This window comes from Lampetra fluviatilis, chromosome 7 (assembly GCF_964198595.1).
Source record: "Lampetra fluviatilis chromosome 7, kcLamFluv1.1, whole genome shotgun sequence".
Lineage (NCBI taxonomy): Eukaryota > Metazoa > Chordata > Hyperoartia > Petromyzontiformes > Petromyzontidae > Lampetra > Lampetra fluviatilis.
In genome coordinates this window covers 11,751,001-11,775,109 of record NC_136281.1, presented here as the reverse complement: position 1 = coordinate 11,775,109, position 24,109 = coordinate 11,751,001, and the positions used below count along the sequence as shown (strand labels likewise).

At 49.0% G+C, this 24,109-nt stretch overlaps 2 protein-coding genes across 4 annotated transcripts in view; one reads left to right on the top strand and one right to left on the bottom strand.

Moving 5' to 3' along the window:
- Positions 1–6,288: 6,288 nt before the first annotated feature.
- LOC144933578 (solute carrier organic anion transporter family member 1C1-like) lies at positions 6,289–22,484 on the bottom strand. Of its 2 annotated transcripts, none has more exons than XM_078858510.1 (15): positions 22,291–22,484; positions 19,994–20,059; positions 18,622–18,763; positions 18,134–18,266; positions 17,074–17,198; positions 16,127–16,273; positions 15,397–15,495; positions 13,321–13,800; positions 11,685–11,849; positions 10,764–10,959; positions 10,181–10,340; positions 9,635–9,813; positions 8,557–8,621; positions 7,487–7,607; positions 6,289–7,218 (listed from the first exon to the last, which is right to left on the bottom strand). In XM_078858510.1, the coding sequence occupies exons 2-15, from the start codon at positions 20,048–20,050 to the stop codon at positions 6,918–6,920; spliced, it is 2,370 nt and encodes a 789-aa protein (XP_078714636.1). In that variant the 5' UTR covers positions 20,051–20,059; positions 22,291–22,484; the 3' UTR covers positions 6,289–6,917. The 2 variants fall into 2 exon arrangements, with proteins under 2 accessions (XP_078714636.1, XP_078714638.1); XM_078858512.1 differs by having other exon boundaries at positions 22,232–22,297.
- LOC144933579 (solute carrier organic anion transporter family member 1C1-like) overlaps positions 18,735–24,109 on the top strand; it is a 41,959-nt gene continuing 36,584 nt past the window's right edge. For both annotated transcript variants that reach the window (XM_078858517.1, XM_078858518.1), the window contains exon 1: positions 18,735–18,748. The gene's annotated coding sequence lies outside the window, so the exon portion shown is untranslated. The remainder of the gene's footprint in view (positions 18,749–24,109) is intronic.

The window sequence follows — 24,109 nt, the reverse complement described above, 5'->3', positions numbered from 1 at the left end:
TGTTGTGAATGTCAAAACTGAAATAACGACACATTTATATTTACGCGATCCAACCCAAAAAAAAACTATGTTATGGATGATATTGATCGCAAAAGCCTATGTGTTAAACCAAAACTGAAACAAGTTCCGTTAACTTAAATTTTAACATAACTGAAACTATTTTTAATTTTAAGCTGCTGAAGTCAATGAGTTATAATGGATGGAATTCTGTTGGGACCAGGTTGAGATAATTAACTTTGCTACACTTGAGAACAAAGTTAGATCACGGGTGGCGGCTCGCGACAGAACTCTGCACACGGGCCGCGTCCACATCACCACGTGTCAATGTGGCGTCCCCCTAACAGGTACAACAGCAACGTCTACGAGTGGCAGGTGTACCTGGGCATCACGTACATCTACGACAACGCTAACGCAGTGATAGTGAACGTGGCTCAGATTATCACTCATGAGCGTTTCAACATCATCACCATTGACTACGACATTGCCCTGGTGCGGCTGAGTGACCCCGTCTCTTTCAACCACCGCGTCTCACCGATCTGCCTGCCACCGAGCACCAGCCATTTCCCACAGCCCGGCAAGACCTGCTTCATCTCGGGCTGGGGATGGACATCATTGGCCGGTGAGGCAAGCAAGGCCTGGTTTGACTGGTTTAGAAATGTGTATGCCGGTCGAGTGTTTTTGGTCCTAAAAGGTTAAAATTCGAGCCCTGGTGCTTATTTGTGCCTCTTGGTATTGGGCCCTCTTATTGGCAACGTTAGGTCACTGAGGCCGTGGACATCTCGGTTGAGATTGTCGTTGTGCGTAAGGTACTGGTTGGCTTGTTGCATCGCAGGACCATGAAGGATGGCCTTCATTCAGCAGTGGATTAATCATGGCTGATGATGGATGGTTGTGGGATGTCTTGTATCTCATTGCATGTGACTCATCTGTTGCAGAGAGCGGCATACACTATGACCTCCTGGAGGCTCCCATGCAGATCTTCAGCCATGAAGCCTGCTCGTCGAACCTGATGAACGGGAACTCCATCACGACACACATGATCTGCATCGGACACCCTGCCGGTGCAATAAGCTCCTGCCAGGTATGAATGTCACAGCAGCCAATAGGCACTGATTCAAATGTTTCTTCTTGAGGTGCCTTTGTGCGTTGCTTTTCATTATTAACATTGGTTTTCCAAAAGTGCTCCATGCTGCCCTTTGTTTGCTGCTTTATATCTTTTTTGATTTCAGACTGCTTTCAATAATTGGTCTTTGGTACACATACTCTGATGCTTTTCCAGTTGTGCTCCTCCTACAGACTACTCCAATTGCTTCGTGAACTGTTGTATGACCTTTGTTTTGCTCACATTTATCGAGCTAAACTTCGTGGGCTTTATTTTTCTTCTTTCTTTTTCTTCTATCACTTCCCATAGCTCATTCACATTTAAATGCTCTGATGACCATTTTCAACACAAAAGCTGACAAGCATGCAAATAAAAACGGAGAGATCAGTGCTCGATATTACGTGGCGCAACAAAAGAAGGGACACGGATTAGAAAACATAAGCAGATTAAAAACACGTGTGACTCTCACGAAAAGTGAGCGGTCTTGGACATCACTACAAGTGGTAATTTCCAGTGGTCGAGACTAATGACAGAGTAGAAGCCAAAGGAGGGAACACGCCCTAGAGTGGCCGTCTACTAAAGGAACCGAGTTAAGATTGTTACATTGCAGGACTGTGGGAGAGGGCGATGTTTTGTGGGGGCCTTCGTACAGCAGTGGATTGATCACGGTTGATGATGATGATGGGCAATGAAAAGGCAGCGTCGTGCATTATTTGTGACAGCCCGTTAGACATAATATAGGTTGTGGTTATATACGAATTTAAGACATTGGTTTGTCGACAAGCAAAACTAAGGAAATCACGGTAGATTGCAGATCAGTGATGGTTAAACGTTAAACATTGAGATTTCGGGTTATTTCCTATAGGTGAGCAAATTCAATAATATAATTAATTGTATGTGCTGAATGGAAGATGTTCACACCAAATCAAACATTATTTTCCAACAATGTATTTGTAGTGGTGCATGAGCACAAATAAAAACAACATCGACACATTCGTCAATAACACTACCTTAACAGAACGTATAATAGGTGACGTTTCAGGCAATGGCCCTTATACATATATGAAAGAACATTTGAGGTCCGTTCAGATGATTACAGTATATTGAGAAGTCCTAAAATATTATTTTAGAATTCGTGGGTAGGTGTAAATCAAACACCCACGAATTTATAACCAGGTGAGAGTCCACGGAGCTAAGTTTCTTCGGCACAAGCGACTCGGGCCACAGAGTATGGTACAACCCATCTCAGTGCAGGACAATGAACAAACGCTCCTCAAAAAAGTCAACAAGATGAGAACAAATGAACCAAAGACGTATGTCTGACACGAGGCGCCAATGGGTATTGAGACGCGCGGGCATTTACTTCGTGACGCTTTGCGATATATCGACGACTGATTGCTGTCTCTGCGGCTGCAGGGAGACTCGGGGGGCCCCCTCGCCTGCCAGGGCACAGACAAGGCCTGGTATCTGAGCGGCGTCACCAGCTGGGGCTTTGGCTGCGCCCTCCCCATGAAACCCTCCGTCTACACCAAGACCAGCAAGTTTCTGCCGTGGATCAAGCGGTACACAGACCTGCCCTGAGGACGGATGAACGATGCACACGGGCGGTAGTTCTACAATGTTCATTGCTCGTCAGGGCCACCAGATGGTGCTCTAGACCAGTGGTTTGCCGCTTGCGTTTGAATTTAATTTTAACAAGCCCCAAAGTTACCGTACGTGATATCTCATCAAAGTTCGAAAAACGTCATGTTTTGAGGCTCAAATGCTAATAATTACTAACTTGATTTTGTGTTTCCTAATCTGAAATCAGTTTCTTTTCATATCGTTGTGTTCGTACATCGTTGGGTTAAAGAAAATAAGCGAAATTATTAGATCAGGGAAGTATATTTAATTTTGATTTAGGGAAAATAGATAATTGTTTTTAGACAGATATGTTTTAACTGTCTTGGGTGTATTTTTCATAACTGGAAAATGAAATAAATATGTTGCTTTGCATTAAGGTATGTCATGTTTACTGTTGTATTTATTTTCTGTTCAAGTACTGATATGTCATTCATTTGCCGAAGTGTTCTCATGATTAGTACTGGCTGCACCGGTTTCACCTCCAGCTACTTAACACCAGGCCCGCAATAAAAAATACACAAAGCTTTAGGCAGGCATGATTATTGTGGTATAACGATACATATTCCATAAAATGGTTGGAGGAACAAAGACAAAGTTCCCCCCTTGTTGGGGTAAGTTCTGTTAGCGAGCACTGATGAAGACCAGCATGGCACACGAGGGGGTGGGTTGCCAGCACCAATGCCCAACCTCCTTTATCTCCGCAGTGGCGATGTTTACACAGCAAACCATGTACTCATTGAAGGCTGAGTCGACCTAGGGAAGGTCCAGGACCAATTCAGATAATAGTCGCTGCTGTTGGCCATTAGCGGGAATCGAACTCGAGTCCCCGGGCTCGTAGCGCTGCGCGCCAACTGCTATACCACCGTTCCCCCACATACTGTCACACCAGCATGGCGATTGCACAACATGGAAAGAGCTGGGGAGCAGAAACTGAAAAGGAATAGTTGACACGAGGATGCGTGCAGAGAAGCAGAGGAGCGCAAGGGGTGATGGGGGGGGGGGCTCAGGAGAGAGAAGTAGGGAAGGTGAGTTTGTGAGAGGAGCAGGAGGGACGGGGAAGAGGAGTTGTGGAGGAGCCAAGGAGAGACATTGAGGATAGGATCTGGGGCCAGCTCAGCCCACCTGACCACGTGGTTTGCCGGCATAATTCACGTTGACGAGCATTTGCAGCAATTCAAATGGAGCCGCGCGGCTGCAGCAGTGCCGCATAATTGCTTGAGACCGACCCAAATGATCGGCTTGGCCAAATGGGAGCAGGGCTGCATGGGAGGAAACCGGAGAACTCGCAAGAAACTCTTGCAGAATTTTGGAAGAAAAAAAATTCACACAGAAAGCGCCTGAGTTGGGAATCCAACCCAGGGCGTTCTGCCCGTGAGGTCCATGTGTTACTATTGCACCACCCTGTCGCCTCATGCAGACGTTTACTGGGATAAAAGCTCGTTATTGTGAATAACTCTGCTATCAACTGTCATGCAATGCGTATAATGGGAAGACCTGCGTGGGTGTACAAACCAGAGTGAACTTGCAAGTCTGAGCCCACTCAGACGTGGTGGCGGTAACGATGGCACACAACTTGCAAAAAACATCGAACAAACTGGAAAGTACAAAGCGTTGACAGATGCATGGTATTATATTGAATGGTGGGAAAACATGGATTAGAGATAAGAAATGCGGGTTAAATAAGACCATTCAAATTGTTGGCCAAGTAAGTTGACTTGGGCAGGACACGTCGACAGAAGTGATGGTGGCCCGAAGGTCAAGAATAGCGAAGGATATACTAATAGGGTTTTTCCCTTTTTTCTGGCAACAAAACTGACACCTTTTGCAAGGAATCATGCTTACGTTAACCACAATACTTGCAGTCAAATGCAAAAAAAAACAGTGTATTGTTTTTTTTGCATTTGACTGCAAGTATTGTGGTTAACGTAAGCATGATTCCTTGCAAAAGGTGTCAGTTTTGTTGCCAGAAAAAATGGGAAAACCCTATTAGTATATTTTGGTACTGGCAGAGGAGGTCCCATGAAATAGCGAAGGAGTTGCAGCCGCGGCACGGAACGTGGCCAAGAAATGAAGCTTGATGAGCCTGATGACGACCGCTTGTGTTGCGATCGAAACGTCGTGATTTGTTTTATTTTATTTCTAACTACGTGACTTTACCGAAAGAGTATGGATTCCTGCAGTCACGAAAGCTTCAAATCAACATTATAATTAATATTCCCTCTGTACGCGCACGGGAATTGAAATAATGACAATTTCCTTGCTTTATGTTTTTTTTCATTTGTATTTTTGTCCTCGCATATGGCGCCCCACTTAACTTGGCGCCCCAGGCGACCGCCTAGTTCACCTGCACGGACGGGCCGCACCTGCAAGTAACAGTCCCAGCTTCGTTGTTACGAAAAGCAAAGCAAGTGAAAGAAAACAAATACGTTTCAGAAATACTATTCAGGAAGTTTATTGTACAATTGACAGAACTGGGTAATAAACAACTCTGAAATATAATTCGTACTAAGATCGACTCTTAAATCGTCAATTCTCACAAAGGGGAACTGAAAATTAAATTCAGGTAGCCCGTGATTGATGAAAGGGATGCGTTCTGCAAAAACTCGGTGTAAAAATATTTTTCGGAAATCGGCTGCGCCCATTCATTTAACACAAAAATGAGGGAAATGTGTTTCACCTATATAATACGTAAATATTGAAACGATTGAATAGTTCAAAACAAAATTAATTCACCTTTTCAGGCAACTTGACAAAAATATCGACTGCACGTTTGAGATGACTGGAAAGGTGACGTGGAGGCGTTTACTGTGGCACTGCGGGGATACCGTGACGCTGTCGCGGACGGGATGACGCAGCCTTCTTCCCGGTGCTTCTTGTTTGATCTCATGGTGTGTGCCGTATAAAATTTCGTTCTCGCAAATTTATATATTTTTTTATTGCATTTTTCGAAAAGTGTACATAATTTGTCAATTGCATTAACGCGAAATTTCAGAATCAGAACTCTGATGAGGCATTAAGCTCTTTCGAGATATACCTGTGTAATGCGAGCAAGGAAAGAGGGGGCGGAGTCTGGGTCACGTGAGGAGAAGGAGGAGTCAGGGTCACGTGAGAGAGAGGATTTAGGGGGAGAACAGGAAGGGATCTGAGAGTTGAGAAGGAGTGGAAACAGGAGGAGGCCACGCTGGGCAGTGGCGAGAGGGTGGCGCGATTGCCACGTGGTGGAAGGCCACGGCACCGTCGGCCAGCGGTGTACGTGGGGCACAACAGAGCTAGTGGGCTAGAGTTAGTGGAGTAGAGCTAGCGGAGGAGAGCTAGTGGAGTGTGGGAAGCTAGCCGGGTGTGAAGAGCTAGCAGAGTGTGCGGGGCACACACAGCAGCAGTGTGGCTGCAGAGCGGAGCAGCGGTGTAGCTGCAGACGGAGCAGCGGAGTGGCTGCGGAGCAGAGCAGCGGTGTGGCTGCAGGGTGCACGGTGGAGGAGGTGCGGGTCTGAGCGAGGACGCCGTAGGGGCGAGAGAGACAAGAACCCGAATAAAGGACAACGGAGATCTACACTGTTGAAGAGTCCTTTATTACACCTGTACTGACAGTTGCAGGATCAGACAGGAACCAGGAACATGCTGCAACAGGATACGTGTGAAAGGCCATTATCTGATACGAGCAGCCAATACATGAAGATCGTGATGAGAAAGCATACTGGTTCAGCCGCTACGACCTTCCAACCATGCTCTTCACTCCATCGGGTACCACTATGAAGCACAAGTTACACGTTTCTGTAAAAACATACACTATTTTGCTCTTATCCACACTTGTATCTACTTTCCCCACTTGTTTGTTTTAAAATTAAGTAATGACATATCCCTGGATTAACTCCATTTTGTGAAATATTATCCCATTCCATTGTATGTGTGTGGTTTATAATGAGTGTATACTGCCTATGTCATCATACATACACGAAAAACACGATTAAAATCCATGGGCCTAATGTCAGCATTGGTGAATGGCAATTTTGCAGAGATTTGTCAAAAAAATGGCCAAATAATTTTTTCCGTCAATTTGGCAATTATTTTTCAGTGAGAGGGCCATCTGGCAACACACCAATCGGGCCATATTTCAGAGCTGCAGTTTTTGTTTTCGAACCAAGAGATGCCCATTGATTACCCTGCTGTCACATTACTATTGATGTTTTCTGCTTTAAAGCAATGAGCCCTCACCACCGGCATTAGGAAGCCTCATACTCCGTTCCCCGTGATCAAGCTTTGAGCCCTGCAGGCCCGATGTGACCGTTGAGACGAGGCACTCCTGGTCTCCTGTGGTCCTGATGCAGGGCAGGTTCAGGAACTCGGACGAAGTGGCACCGTGGGTCTCAGCCCTGACCTCTGCCCCACCTTGCCTCGGGGCTTTCTTCTCGTCCTTCCAGATCAGCACAACAACCAGGACCGTGAAGAGCAGCGACATGCCCAGAAACCCAGTCATTAGCGCGACCTGCTTCCTCCTGATTTCAAAAGGGGTGTCAAACAAAGTGGACAGCCAATTTACAGTCACATTCACAACTTCACACAAGAACCAGCACATTCCAGATGCCGGTGAGTAGACAGGCTTATACGTTATCATTTGTTCCAGGAAACGTTTGACTGGTTAATTTTGCATCAACGAAAAAGTCCACCCTTAATATTTATGCGTGCTATGGGCACCAAATCTCCGCGACGCCGAGCTGTACGGGAGTGTGAAGCGAGCGTGAGTTGGAGGCTGCCTGCGCTCGCCTGTACGCGTTGACGTCGTACACGTGGCACGAGCCCTCGCCCTGGCACGCCTGGCCTGATGATGACTTGAGGCACGTGGAGTCGATGGCAGCACCAAAAACAATCGGTGCAGGGATCCCAGCTGTAAAAAGAGACAATGACCCCTTCTCGACTGCCACATGCGAAACCAAGCCACCACGAGACCTCACGGTATGGGTGATTTTCCACTCCGTGCCAAACCGAGCCGGGACTAAACCGTGATCTGATGGCCTCACAAGACATCCGTATCTGGTTTGGGGCCAAGCAGGGCCAGGGGCTGGGCTATTGACCCATTCATAGCATGCAAAAAGCTGCTTTTTAACATTTGTAAAAGTATAGTACTTAACATTTTAGTGTACTATATATTCTAACAGTTATGCATGCATGAAGAGCACATCATTTACTGTTAAGATTTATATAATTGACTCCTACGAATGGTTTACGGGCTGTGCTTGAAGCAAACGCCCCTTTCACAAACTCGAGATGGTCTTCAAATCCCTGTTGGGCGTTGACTCAGTTCAGTTCTCTGGGATTTATCAAATTAGCTTTTACCTGCTGCTCTCGTCATGTACATCAACAAAAAACATTCTATGGGGAGACCGGTTATTGTCATAGGAATGTAATACATTTCCACCGGTGCCTCTGGGTGACCAAGGCAGATGAGCATGGCCCAACGCTTATATCAGCAGGGAAACGCATATGTATCTTTTGAAGCATCGAGAACTAAAGTCACACATTCCATTGCCTGCAGATGCATTTCACGTCTTGCAATAGCAGGTTCACGCTGTGTGGTGCAACGCTTAGCACACTGGGCTGGTAAGGTCGCCGGTTCGATCTCCTGGCACGGTAGTTTGAACAATCGTGCACCCCCACCGCCTCTTTCCATCCAGCGGTATGGATGGGCACACTACAGTGTAGAAAAGTAGGCCAAGCACCATCTAGATGTGCTCTCTTGAGCTCCCTCTCGTTTGAGGGCCTTTTTTCTTCCAGCAGTGGCGTAACCAAGCAATTGCAGGGCTACACCTTTACCGAGTGCAAAACGATTTCCTTACCCAACACTCGGGTAATGAGGGTCTGTATCCCCAGAGCAAAGGAAGTCAGGTCTTTTCTGATGCCTCTGTAAACACACGCGAGAGTTGCAATTGAGACAGTGCAGAGGAAGAGTCGACGTCCGACGAAGGCTCGTCAAAACCGAATGATTCGGGTCAGCATCTTGACAGTTGGGTTAAATCCGATTCTCAATCCCAGGGAAATTATGGAATGTAAAAACGACCATGTGCTTGTTTTTCTTTTACTGAAGTTGACCTAGAGCAACACTGAGCGCAACAAAAATGTACCGTGTACACTAGATGGGTCAACAGCGACCAACAGAATCAAAAGCGGGACTGCCTGATATTTCAGTGAACGGCAACTACTCAAGCGGCTCAGTTTTATCGTTACATATTGGTTATGAAGAATGCTAGGTATTTTGTGGAAGCATAGGGTGAGCACAACGTGGAAGTTTGGAATAGAATGTGGCATGGGGCGTTGTAAATCTAATCGGTGGAAAAGAAGGTTGCATTGGGTGGGACACGTGCACGATGGAAGAGAGCAGCTTGCCAAGACAGGCATTGGAGTGGCACGTGGGCCAAACACCAGATAGTGGGATACACAATGTGATTTCTGTGCCAACGATGGGGTGTGATCCGATAACGCTGGAATGCACCGCATCGATCGTGAGCCATCGTTTGAGGTCACACACGATGTGACAGAATGCAATGCAATAGAGTGCAGAAATGGTTAATACAGGTCAAACACTTCAAACAGTAATATAGTTAATTATCGCCTATGATCTAGCTGTTTCTGGGTTTCCTCCAACCTGCTTTTGTTTTGCCTTTTTATTTAATTTTAATCCCGGTCTGCCTTCAAGATGGGGATGTATGTTTTCAACCAGCGATGAATTGACCGTGGCTGATGACGATGACTAACTTTAAAAAAATCCTCATGAAGAGACCAACCTCCCAATTGTTATGCTACCACACGTACAAATGGATACTTCACCGCGCCACCTTCCTACGTTCATGGCCGCAGCCTCATGCCTTCACTGGCGGTCATTACTGTCCAATGCTGTGGGCCGTGGCGGAAACATGCCGTATGAAGAAAGTGTAGCTTGGCGTGAAGGCCAAGGCATTGAAGAACGCGGCCACGGAGGAGCTGAGCATGAAGAGGATGAACTTCCTGTGGCAGTCGTCTTCCCGAGGGCACTGCTCCAACAAGGCTGAGGAATTGTGCGCGCCACCGGCACCGATGCAAGCACACTCCTGGTAAACCTGACTTGCCCACACGGTGAAACACAAGACATGAAGATTAACCAGGGAGGCCAGACGGAACCGAACCGAGGACCTCTGCAATGAGGGCGAATCATCATTGTCCACAAGCGCGCACGGGAATCGCACACACACATATATCACACACACACAGCAATCACCCACAATAATGAAACACACACATGCACACAGCTATCAAACACAGGAATCAAGCACACACACAGGAATCACACACACACACAGGAATCAAACACACACACAGGAATCAAACACGTGCACACAGAAATCACACACAAGAAGCAAACGCACGCACACAAAAATGAAACACGCACATCCGCAGGAATCAACACGGGGCAATGGCGGCTCTGACCGTGTCCCTGCCGCTGCCCCGCATGACGGAGCACCCGGCGAGGCAGGGCGACGCGTAGGTGACGCCGTCCGCGCCGCACACCGGGTCCCACGCGCCTGAGGAGCACGTGCAGTGCGCATTGCACGGAGCCAGCAGCGATCCACCCGGCAGCGCTGTACCACTACGGACACACACAGATTCCGCCGGGTAGCTCGCACAAGTTTCTGGGAAAGTGCTGTTCGCTTGCCCCTAGGAAGGTCGCGACGGCGCATGGAGGGGTGGTGTGGGCACCACCACCCATGGCCGTCCTTGTCTCCACCGCACAAATTGTTGTGTCGTCCGGTTGTGCGCGGTGGAGTACAACACGGGTACTTATTCTTGTCTGGCCAGCATGGAGGAGTTGGCCAAAATAATAGCACGTGCAGAATTCGTGCAGAGAGTCGCGAACAAGAGACAGGTTCTCGAGAGCTCCCTCTAGTTGGAAGCCCTTCCAGCCAGCAGTGGCATGAGCAAGAAATTGCAGGGCTGCACCTTTACCTTCATCCAGTTAAATGAAAGTCCAGTGGGATGGGAGTGGGGGCATGGCCAGGGTGCTCGTGTTCACCCATCATACGGGACGGTAACGCCGGCGACGCGCGCCCCTCCGCATCCGATGAAGAAGTACGGCAGCGTGAGGAGGAATCCCGGGAACTCCATCGCGAGGACGAGCAGCGCCAGGCTCAGCAGGGACGGCTTGGCGCGCTTGCACATGAGGCCGCCCAGGAATATGCCGATGGCCACAATGGGCAGGCTCACTGCGCCTGGCTCGGGACATTGGGGAGGGTGGAAAATCATTTCAAGTGCATTTCTACCATCACAGGCATCTGCCATGGGGCAATGGGTAGCGTGCTGGGCTGTGCCGCATGAAGGTCACCGTTCAAATCCGCCCTCCCCCCGCCACTTATTTCCACCCAGCAGTATAAATGGGTTCACCACGGTCATTCAATCATGAGGTCGGGTGTGGTGGTGGGGTGAAGCGTGGGTACGCCAACCTCGTCCAAGACCAGCATGGCGGAGTAGGGCAGCCGTGAGAGAAATACAATGCAGGGCTAGGCAGTACGGTTTTCTTTTGGGTTGGATCGCGTAAATATATAAATGTGTCGTTAGCCCGTCACCACCCGACGCAGCCAATTACTAAGGTTTGTCACGTAAACAGAACGTGCCAATTAGTTACTACTTCGGCACACCGGTGTGTTGGAGAGTAAACCCACAACATTTACAAACTTGACTACGACGTTTTTCTGACGATTACAGCAACCAGCTTCATCAGTCGATTTGGGTGGTGGTGGGTTTTACGAAACATTTACATTGAAGCGATCTAACCCAAAAACACCGTTACTATAGACAAGGTTGGTCGCGAAAATCTACGCGTTCAACAGTACGACAGGGTTTCTTTGCACAAACCAGTGCGTATTAAACAGTTCATGTCTCCTGGTCGGGGTTACAAGTACGCAAGTGTGTGCGGACGTGTGTCAACTTGCCACACCTATAATGAGGTTGCTGCGTGAAGCCGTCTCGCCAAACTGTTCCTCAAGGTACTTGGCCTTGAACGTGAAGAAGCCCATGAAGGCGTTCATGAGCATCACGTAGTTGATGAGCATGCACACGTACACGGGGTTCGCCATCAGGCAGCGCAGGGACGGCAGGAAGTCTACGGAAGCAAAGAGACTCCCCGGGCTCGTGTAAACAAAGCAGTTGCCATGAAACATCTACAGGCGCTCATCTCCCGCTTGCAGCCCTGGACCGGTGGCGAAAGTTCCACATTCCTATCCAAAGGACGATCACCGTTGTCTTCCCCACAAAGTGGTACTCGTATTATCGACCCCGGATGGAGGGATGATGGGCTGGGTCACAGAATGTATGTATGCTGAACTTCTTTCGCATCGTACGTAGCCAACCATGTTAACCAGGATTTTCTAACTAGGATGTGAACTCTCAAACTTCTGCTTGCGAGCCGATCGCTCTAAGACTGAGCCACATGGCAGGGTCTCTCAAGTTGGGAGACGATGCGTGCACGGTCCAGACAGGTGGCTAGGGAGGGGTCATAGGGTCAAGGAGCAGCCCTCCGATTGCTGTTTGGTCTCCACTGGAGGGTACTCTACAGGATACACTGGCCTACTCTTACACACTGGCCAGGAGGGGTATCCCACTCGTAAATATCCTCAACAATAACGGGGCAGATTTCATTCGTGAGCTGTGCAAATTATTTTGAAACACGTTATTTTAAAAGAGAGCGCCTATCTAAGTCGACATGGCACACGTGAGGGTGGGTAGCCAGCACCATGCCCGGCCATATTTGTCTCCCCTCTGCTGATATTTACACACAAGACCAGGTATACTCATTGAAGATGAATCTACCTAGGGGAGGGCCCAGCATGGGTTGAGATATTAGTCACCGTGCTTGGCCGTGAGCGGGAATTGAACTCTGGACGCTGGGTTCAGAGTGCAGTAAGCTAACCACTGTGCCACTGCTCACACTCCTCCCACCCTTACCAGGACTCGTGGCTTCCTCCTCCCCCCCCCACTCATGACCGCCCAACGCTACAGCCGATACACCACGCACATGACCGTGCTCCATTGACGTTCACATTTTTTGCTTCGGTTATAATTGGGGCTTTTTTTTTCATCAAGAAAATACACGCGGCGAAATAATTGCATGAAGTGAAAATACAGCAGTCATTATAAAATGCCAAAATTACTTGATGGTGATTCAAATCGAATATATTGGGAGCAACTATTGTACCAGGAATGCATACAATTCTGATGAATGCTAATTTGAGGTCATCTCTTCATATAAACAAAATTCTATTATAACTAGGCTACCTCTAGCAAATTTGTTTTAAAAGCAATTATAAAAGTGGTGGAATTCTTACAGCCCATCCGTAAAGGATTCCACGTGCCGTGTCCACCTTGGGGAGAAGTTGGACCATACCTCACCACACGGATTAGCGTGGGACGGTGAAGAGGGGGCCAGAAACGGTTCAGATATCACTCGCCCCACTCACCGTTGGCTGCTGTAGGCAATCAAACTCAGGTCGCCGGGTTCATTGCGTAGCAAACAAAGCACTGCGGCACCACCCCAACCTTTTAGTATTATTATTCATTTCGCTGAATCACCTTACCTTTAGCCAGAGATCTGATGTTTTCCGGAGTGAGATGCAAGCTTGCCTCCGTGTTTTCAGGACGCAGGTAACTCTCTGTGTGCCGGCTGGCAAGCTCAGTACTAGCTTTGTATTTATTTTTGGCTGAATCTTTTACAGTATTCCTTTCAGCAAGTTCCGCTTCAGCAATGTGACCGACAATGTCAAGTCCCCTTGTATTAATGACCGTCCTTTGCTCATTGTTGGCAGAGTGCGCGCCCTCCTCCTTGCCAGACGCTTCATGAGCTCTCTCTCCCGCGCTCAGAGCGTCCAGGTCTCCGCGCCCGTCTCCCACCGTCGCCACTGCCGCAGCCGCCGTTGCCAACTCCTCCTCGTGGGGCACAGAGGCCGGGAAGAACCAGAGCGGGAGCGCGGTGAGCAGCGTGATGCCCCCGGCGATCAGGAAGCCCAGCCACCAGGCCCCTACCCAGCGGGAGTCCTGCGGAGAGATGGTCACCTCCTCTGCGGCGGCGCGGAGGGCCAGGGGGGTCCAGGGAACGGTGGGAATTGGAAAGAGGTGTTAGGGTGCGCTGTGTTTGTAGCGCAAAAACTAACCAAAAAAACCCCCAAGACAAATGCACGCTCGCACAGAAATGGTTTGACATACGCAAGTGAAATGTGGATGTCACGGGAGGAGGACGCACAAACAGTGAATGCACTTGGCATGTGGTGTGGACAAAAAAGTGAACGCTCCGATAGGAATATGGTGAAAATGTTGTTGAGAAGCAGGAATCATTGTTGGGAAGTCTGGAAGGAGATGAATTATGGCACATGCAGGGAATGTTCCGAAGAGCGTCACAGTTGCCCAGGTGACTACGCAGAAGAGCAATCGGCTGCCAATAAAATTCTGGTTGGGGGCTGACTCAGCCCACCTTTCCTCTGCGGCCGATAAAATATCATTCTGGATGCGTATGTAGAGTGTGAAGCGTAAATTCCATGGGGTGTCAGTCGGAGAAGTCACAGGAGTTGTGCTTTACATCCCCGGTAGGAACATCCAACAGAGGAGATATTTATAGCGTTGAACTTATCTCTATGAGCGGATTCCAACGAGCTATGGCACATGCATCTCGGATGCATGGATCATGAGGCATAGATTGCATGCAGTGTCAATGGGCGATGTCACAGCAGTTGTGTCTTGCTTCTCCAGTGTTAGGAACATCCCACAGATCGCGTGAGGACTACATTAACAGTGGTTGTTCACTTGAGAGACTCACTGCCACCATAGGCATGTGAAATTTCCACCGCCGGTTCAGGGCTGTAAACAGGAGACGAAAGGGGGAACGGGAAGGAGTCGGACAAGCTTGTGACACAAGAAGAGCAGTCGGATGGGACTGTCCTCGGGGGGGGCAGGCATTCACCAACCCTGGACAGCATCTGTCGTCGGCATCGACGCTCAGTTATGACGGGTGACACTAAATATATCGGTAACAAAGCTGAAGCCATCCACTCACTGCTCTTGAGAACCTGGTTTAATCACCGTGGATCACCTCGATTTGCTCTCAGGATCTCGGGGAGAGGGGACAGGGGGTACTGGCTCAGTGCTCTGACCCCCCTGGGCAATACACATATATTCGTCAAATAAAAAAAAATCTAATTTCCTCACCACAGTAGAAAAAACTACTCTATATGAAATTGATCAAACGTCTCAAGAAAAACGCTGCTGAAAAATTGCCTTGACTTTTCCTGCATGAGGGACGATTCCTATATGTTGTGTTTAGGCTTATAAGCAAACAAATAATATGCTTGCAGATTACACCAGGAGAAGACTCTCACTATTATTAAAGTGCGTCGTCAATTATTCTCAACCGCATGTTCTTTGGCATTGCCGAATACTTCACATTATGTGCTTGAGCTTCTTCAGCTCCAGAAAACAGAGGAGAGCTTAACAGATCAATCGTGTGAGTTGTGTCATGGATGCCTCTCTCCAACCACAAGCCCTGCAGCGAACGTAGCAAGCTCGTCATAGACAGTGGCTTCTTGACAACGTAAGCCTTGCCCGGCTAGACCGACCAGACCTGCGCAGGGGCCTCTCCGAGGGAGTACGTCACGCTGCCTCACCCATGTTGACGAACCCCACGTCCACGAACAGCTTCGTGCAGACGGATCCAACCAGGAAGCCGACTGCAGGGCCGATGAGCCCCACGGTCATTACGCATCCTGTGGAACACGCAAGGCAGTGTCAGTGATGCAGGCCTCGAAGGGTGTCCACTCTCACCAACTCTCGGAGCAAGCGCTGCACGCATTGAGTGCCTTTTGAAGTGCCAGGCGGCTCAGCGGTAGAATGGGCGGCAGTGGCATGAGCAAGCAATCGGAGTGCTGCACCTTGACACTTTGACCCCTCCCTACCATAATCATCTGTTTCTGGCCCGTGCACGCATCGTCTCCCAGCTTGAGAGACCCAGCCACGTGGCTCAGCGGTAGAGGGAACAGCTCACAAGCAGAAGGTTGAGAGTTCAAATCCTGGTTACTGGGGTTGACTCAGCCCATCATCCCTCCCTCTGGGGTCGATAAAGCAACTAAAACGTTGTTGGAAAGTCAACAGCAGTTGTTCTATGGATAGACTTGCCCCCACATCGAAAATACCTCTGACTTGACTTTTCGTATTCACACAGCACTGGAGACGAGCAGCTCAACCGGCCAGATGAGCAAAAAAAAGTCAGATGACGATTCCTCTGAGGCCCCCTCGGACCTGGCGCTTGAGGCGAACTGCCCTACCTGACTCTACTCTCTCGCTAGGGCCCTGGACGCCTGAACACACAGGAGGGGAAGAGGCATCAACCGCACGCACCCAGGTAGAAGGCGGAGTTGTCGGCGCGCGCGTGGTCGTCCAGGAAGGAGATGCCCAGGGGAGTGATGGGCGACTCCCCGATGCCCCTGAGCGCGTTCCCCACGAGTATGAGCACCCAGAGTGACGACTGTGCCTTGTCCTGGCAGCCTGGGGTAGAGACGCACGCGGACGACGCAGCCGGAGGCCGACAGGCAAGCTTCAAGTTAGATTTAATGGACCAAGTGAAAACTTTAGAGACCAGGAGAGTCTCAATGGACCAAAGTGACCTGGGTGGCCGGAATAACAACATGAAAGACGTACAAAGCAGAACAGACGAAGCGAACAGAAATCAGAGCAAAAACAACCAAATAGAGTTTATATTCTTTGGGTCTTTCGGTAAAGTCATGTAGATAGAAAATTAATTTTAAAAAATGAAAATAAAATAATACAAAAGAAAAACCACTAATATAGACTGCAGCCTGGTTCTTAATCTGAGTGAGTGTACTGGCAGTCTATAATGTAGACTATAGCCTGGTTATTAAGTTGGGTGAGTGTCTTGGCAGTCTATAATGTAGATTGTAGCCTGGTTTTAAGCTTGGTGAGCATATTCGCAGTCTATAATGTAGACTGTAGCCTGGTTCTTAGCCTGAGTGAGTGTACTGGCAGTCTTTAATGCAGACTTATTCTTTGGTTCTTTCGGTAAAAAAAATAATAGAAAAATGTAAATAAAATCAAATAAACCACGACGTTTCGATCACAACACAAGCGATCGTCTTCAGGAGGAAAGAGGGGTAGGTCACCGAAGGCAACCGTTGTTAAAGGTTTCAAAAAGTGGGCGTGGCACAAGCGCTCTGTCGGTGGAAGCATGGAACATGCAGTGCCAACAAAAGCCGTCTGAGGATCCAACCAACTAGAGATTGAGTGAGAGCACTGTCATCTCGTGACCCCCTCTTTCTCGCGTCACGAACCTTCCCCACCACTGCCCGAATGCGGCTCCGCTGATGTGGGCTCCTGCGGGAGGCTGGGCTGCTGGTCGCGTGGCACGCACATCCACTGGGGCCCCTCCCCGTACGTGTGACTCTGGTAGTCGTATCTGCAGATGAGAGCAGCACGGGGGGAAGGCAGTTCCATCCAGGGGTACGACAAACACCGGTTGCGCAGAGGATGTTTATTCTTACTTGCGGCATCATCAAAGGTGGTGATGGTGACGATCACAATCATGATCTTTTGATGTGGTGATGACAGCAGTTACGACGATGATCGTGTTTGCATGGATGGAAGTCCTTCTTACCTCGCTTCTTCCTAGTCAATCCCACCTGAATACCCTCAGTGGCTCTCTAACCGATTCCAAGTTACAATTTGTTTAAATTTCCCGGGCTTGCACCCTTAAATACTCCTTGTGCAATAAAATTCCAATGCCTCGCCATCTGCCAATCTGGTGAACGCTCAGTGAGCGGCCAATAGGCGCAAGTTAGGCTCACGCCTGACGCATCAGAGCCTCGGCTACGCCTTTCAGCGACCCGTACATATGCTTAGCTGTATTTGTCAGTGGTAAGGGAGGATTTTGAGCTGATTGGATTTGCCAATGACTCGTATCAGCGGTATAAAGATGGGCCTCTGTGAAGGAGGTTGATGAAGGCCGCTACTGGGTAGTGGGAGGCAGTCGACCTCCAATAACAACGGAGGGCGGAGGAGCAATGGTCACAACAATGAACAGATTGCTGGGTGGCTAAGACGCTGCAAGTTGGCACCGTGGGGAGTACAGGTGGTGCATCTACCAGTGGTGGCCTGTGCAGAATGTTGGGCACAGACTATATAGGTTAGACACGACTACGAAAGAAGAATATCTACCAGCGAGCCTCAAAGTGCACCTAGCCTGACACAAGCGCTGTGGTGACATCATTGAGATTTAGTGGCGAATAGCGGCTGTTGTCGCTGAAGTTTTAAGTGTATACGAGTGTGATTCTTTGTATTACGAGTGTCTGACTGTGTGTGTGTCTTTGTGTGGGAGTGTAAGGAGGAGCTCACCTGCCCATGATAAAGTGTGGCAAGGCTATGAGCAGGGTGCCCAGCCCCATGAGGGTGGCTCCGGCTGCGATGATGCGAGGACGATGGAACCGTGCTCCAAAGTAGCTCACAGCCGTGATCACCAGCAGATTGCCTGGTGGCAAAGCACAATAGCAGCTAGGATCCACTCACAAAGTGACTACAATATCATAACAGCACATGTACCAAGATAGGTGTATTTTGAGACCACGTGGAGAAGGCTCACTGCTAAGTGGTCAGAGGACATACGTATCCTGCAAGCGAGCGTTCGGCACTTCACGTAGCCTCTAGGTGCACCTAGCCTGGCACAAGCACCGCGGTGACATCACCGCCACTCAATGGGAAGTGGCGTTTGTTGTTGTGTTCAAGGAGGACCAGGATCAAATGTACGAGGATCTCGACCCCAGGTCTACAGCTTTCTCTCCGTGAATTTGGGAGCTCGTAGGAAAGGTGTCTGCGGCCATACGCACCCATCTCAAAGCCGCCGTCGATGATCCCAGCCACGGAGCTCGGCAGGTTGAAGTGGCGCTCGATGGAGGTGATGGAGCTCTTCATGTAGCTGCCGGACATCGCCTTGGAGAAGAAGAGCAGCGACAGGCAAAGCAGGAAGACCTGCAGGGTGCGGGGAGTGCGTGAGAGGAGTTGGGGAGTTATGGTTTGATAGACGAGGACTTTGCATCCAGGCCGTCATCCTGTGTAGAGAGTTGATGGTCTCAGCCTGATCACTAATGACGGCTCAAAAAACAACTCACGTGAAATTCGATTATGTGCTTCATTTGGCTCAGTGCCAGCTGTGATCATTAACATATTGGTTTTACTGTCACGTGACGAACATTACACTCGCATGCATGGCGAGTGGGAAGTGCTTCCCTCTACTATGTGTAGACCAGAGGTCACTTGAAGTAGGGATCTCAGATGCAGCTCTGCAGTATCCCCTTGTGGGGTCCGTTCTCCAACGAGGAGAGTTGCACTGCTATGGAAGATCTTAAAGGACGCTTTGTCATGTGACCCGATGCCGACAGCTCGATCAGGGTAAGGTTGGGGGAAAAGGACAACGTCAAATTAAAGAGGCATACAAGTTAATGTGGTTGTTCAGTGGGCGAGTGGTGACAACATTCATGAGGTTCACGTTTTCTAAACACGAACACAAACTGTCATTAAATCGGCTTAATAGCAATGCCATACACAGCCTATTGCCCGGACACTCCATGTGGCTTGTCCATAAATTTTAATGTAATAAAGAGACGTGCATTGGAATCTGCAGATTAAATGTGTCTTAGAAACATATACTATTGTTATTATTGTCGGCCTGTTGATGTTCTGATGCAGTTGATGGTTATGAAAGTATGATGAACTTTTTTCGCACCGTACATAGCCAACCATGCTAATCGGTTAAACCAGTGTCTTCGAGGAATGTCAAAGCCTTCTCACGGCGGCTCACCTGTAACGTGCTTTCACGTCACCTTAAACACGACTAATACCATCACCTGGGGGATGAAATGGACTATATTGAAACGAGATAACGAAAAGCCAAGACATTTCAAAGTCTCATTAAAGAATGCCAAAAATAAAACAAACAGCTGTTATTCCGCGGATACAACCTGGCTGTGTGTCATGGTCTGTCCAAAAAAGTTTGAAGCTTATCGACGATAAAAAAAAGTTTCAAATGACGTGAAGGCATGCCACTCTAGTGATGTCATCGACATTATTAATAAACATACCAGTGTCACCGCAGTGATATCAAGTTTGAAGCTTCAAGCTTGTGACGTGCATCATGCAATGCACACGTTTCTGTAAAATAACAGCTGTTTGTTTATGGTGGCGTCCTTCAGACAAACAAACCTTGATGTTGGCAAACCGAGGTCGCCTGACCGGAGGGGCAGGAAGGGTCTGATCCATCTTTGTTGTCTGTGACAAAACATCACTGTTAACACGAGAATCATTGTCGCTTCTAATCCATTCGTGTATAATTTACCCAAGCCACAAAGTGACAATCCCTTTGTAATAATAAGCTCGGCGGCTCGGCAGTAGAATGAGCGGCTCACAATCGGAAGGTTGCGAGTTCAAATCCTTTTTAGGGGTTGACTTAGTCCATCATCCCTCTGGGGTCGATAGAATGAGTATCGGTTTGTGGGGAAGTCAACGGGGCTTATCCGATGGGCAAACTTACCTCCGCCAGGCCCAGCAACCCGAGTACCAAGCAGCTTACGAAAATCTATTGCGCAAACCAAGATTGATCCCACTTCCAATTGGCTAAGAGATTGATTGCCTTAAGTCCACCATTACCCACGTCCACGCACACCCACGCACTCACAAACACACGCAGACAGACAAGACAAAGATCCCGCGTGTAACCTTAGACTGTTGGGACAAATGCTGTTAGCGAGCACCTATGAAGGCCCATGAAGGCCCCAAAAGCACACGAAGGGGTGTGGGTGGCCAGCACCACGCCCGGCCGCCTTTGTCTCCCCAGTGGCGATGTTTACACACCGCACCAGGTACTCCTTTGAGGCTGAGTCGACCTTGGGAAGGCCCAGGACCGGTTCAAATAATCGTCACCGGTATTGGCCGTGAGCGGGAATCTAACTCGGGTCCCCGGGTTCATAGCGCAGCGTGCTAATCGCTACACCACCGCTCCCCACTCAAAAAATACACACGCAGACACACACACAGACACACACACATATATCCACACTTGCACGCACACCCAACACCAACACACGCATGAAAAATCACACTCTTCTCCCACAGACACGCACTGTAAAAAATAGACAAATATCTCTCGTATAGCCATCTAACAGACTAGATTTGAAGTTTTCGTGACTGCAGGGATCCATACTCTTTGGTTCTTTCGGTAAAGTCACGTAGCTATAAAATATAAAATAAATTCATTTATTTTACGTGACTTTACCGAAAGAACCAAAGAGTATCTAACAGACTGTTAGCAATAACCTATTAAGGCGCTATGAAATTTTTCACTTTCACGCTCAGGTTTTTGAAAACGCAAGACAAAAGTACATCGAGGTACACCCCGACCTGGTTCTACGTGTAAACATCGCCACTGGGGAGACAAAGGCGGTGTGTGAGAGTTCAGGTGTGTGTGGGTCGTTAATGGTCGACTTAAGGCTGCTGCCATGCCAACCGTGCCTACGTTCTCAAGGCAATCTACGCGTAAATCCCATAGGGACTCGAAATTGGAAGCAACCTCGCCTGCGAATTTTTTTTAATGCATAAGACGCCCTGTGCTCAGGTCCCAGGTTTGTAAACATGGGGCGAGCATCGTCTCAATGGCCATTGAGTATAAAATTCACAATCTTAGTGAATTAAATACCGTGACTTGAGTAACATGTGGCTAAAACAGCTTCTGACCATTGACCCAAGTCACATTTTACCCACACGGTACACACAAAGTGCTAGGCTAAACAGACAGCACGGAATTATGGGATTCCAAAGTCAATCACATTGAGCATCAGCAAGGAAAGACACTTGACCGAGCAGACTACATTTCCACGATGCCTCCATCGCCGATGTAACGCCTCCATTAAGGGTTAGGCCGTTGCTTTGAGGCACGGATGACCGCACTGCTGCCTTGGCAGCAACGCCACTCTCCTGGCACCCAGAGCTACTTTCGGCGCTCTGCCCAGATGAAGTGGACAGGGAAGCTGGGTTCTGGGCTCTTCGCTTGGCGATCCTGAACATCCCCCCGCCACTCCCTCCACCCTGTCAGAGCTTGCTCCACAATGACATCGTCGCACGCCAATCCCCCCCCCTCCCCCACGGTCTTCATCGCAGCCGCAGTCGGCTCGTGAATCGACTCTCGCCATCTCGAGCTCCGTTTCCCCGCATCTCTTCTGCTGCCCCTTCCACTGTCCCCATCTCTCGCCGCGACGCATCTTCCACAAGTGTTCCCCGTCTCCGTACCCACGCGCGTGTGTGCGTCCACGTCTGTCCCTCGTTCTCTGTGTTGTTCCGAGTCTCAATAGCCACGTGTCTGCGCCTACCGCGTCTTTTCCCACGTCTCTGTTCCACCGCCCCCCACCCCCATCCGTGTCTCTGTGTCTCCATGTCTCCCCTCCGCACCGTCTGTGTGCCGTGATCTTTGGTCTTTATACGTCTCCGCCGACGTCTCTGTCGCTCACCTTCGCCTGTGCTCCTGTCGGCCGCGTCTCTCTCGCGTGTGAAACCTGACTCGGAGGTGGCACTTAGGGGAGGGGAGAGGGGGGGGAGCGGGGTCCTCGGGGAGACAAAGGCGGCTCTGCTATATTTATTTCTCGCTCACTCGGTAACTGCGGCAACTGTGATTACGGAACAGTACGGAGCTGTGCTTGGATCGGGTTTGATGCCGCCTCCGCCACCACACAAACAGCCCCCGCGTCCAGAATGTTTATAAGCTGTGAAATGTCTTAAACAATCTTATCGGAATCATCAGCGGCCGGTAACGGTGTTTAATTGAAAAAAAATACGACTCGCTTGATGGGACATCTCGATTGCATGGGTGACCAGGGTGTCCCATTGATAAACACGCATGGCAAAACACATAAGGAGACAACACGCGCTTCCACAATCCACTGTTGGATGAAGCCCCTCCCCCCAAGCCGCTGCCACCTCTCACGATCCTGCCACCTAAGTTCATTAACCCGAACAACTTAAACAAAAATGCTGCCGGTTTGGTTCGGGGTGCCACGGTGGCGAGATGTTAACGACCTCGCCTGGTGTGCAGGCTGCCTTCGTGGGTTCGATCCCGACCCCAGACGCCTGCTGTGTATATTTGGAGTTTGTGGTGTATCTCTCCCCGTGGTCGCGTGGATTTTTCTCCGGGTCCTCCGTTTTTTTTCTCCACGTTTAGAATTAACATCACGCGTTTAGAGTATGTTGGCTGCTTAAAATGTCCACACGATAAGCCACTTCGTTGAGCTATCATTTATGGCCATGTCGCATCTGAAAAATAGCTGGTCAAATAAACAATAGTTTAGACGCTCATAGGGCTGATGGATAAAAAATATATAATAAACCCGTCTTTTAATAATATAATAAATTACCCACCGTACCTTAGCTTACAAACTACCGAGCGACCTTGTCCTATTGTGAGGCAACAGGTACAACCACCACTCCCATGCAAAAGCAACAGCCTCCACTCGCTACTAAGTGACGGCGGACGTCACTGTTCGCGCTTGTGCCAGGCTAGGTACACTCTGAGCTTATCGCGTGACGCGTGGAAGGCTCGCTAGGAGGAGGAAGAGAAGGAGGCCACGGCGTAGACCCGAGTGGCTCAGCGGCAGGGCGAGCGGCTCGCGAATCGGAAGATTGCGACTTCAGATGCCGGTTGGTGGGGGCTGGTGACTCATCCTCCGGGAGACAATGTAATGATCAGCACTTTTGTGTGTGTGGAGTGTCAACATTGCTTCTTCTAGGCCAGGTGTCGACAGACTGCCGCTTTTTGACTCCCCCCCACCCCGTTGGGAGCAGCCGTTTTTATTTGTTTTACTTAAATCTGAAACGTAATTTAACGCAAACCTAATTGATTCAATATGGCTGCGAATGGGTCACTATGGAATGTATTGGTGACAACAAAATGGACAGTCAAACTGTATTATTAAACAATAACTAATGGGGGGGGGGGGGGGTCGGACTAAATCGATGTAGTTCATTATATCACCTATTTTATTTGGTTTATTTAAGTCAGAATGTGTTTGTCATCTGCTGTATCCCTGCTGTGCTTATGTGTACAAGTAGCTCTGCGTGTGATGCGCCTCTCGAACTATTTTGGTCAAAGACAAAAACTAAAAAATTATCTTCTTGTTGGAAAGGTTTGCCGACCCCTGTTTCAGACTCACCTCCGCCACAGGAATGTGGGCTGTAAACAATTAATAATCACTGCCTCAATGCTCACGATTACTCGATGTGTGCTAAAGCGCACATTTGTTATTGTTATTATTCCCAATAAGCAAACGCACCTCA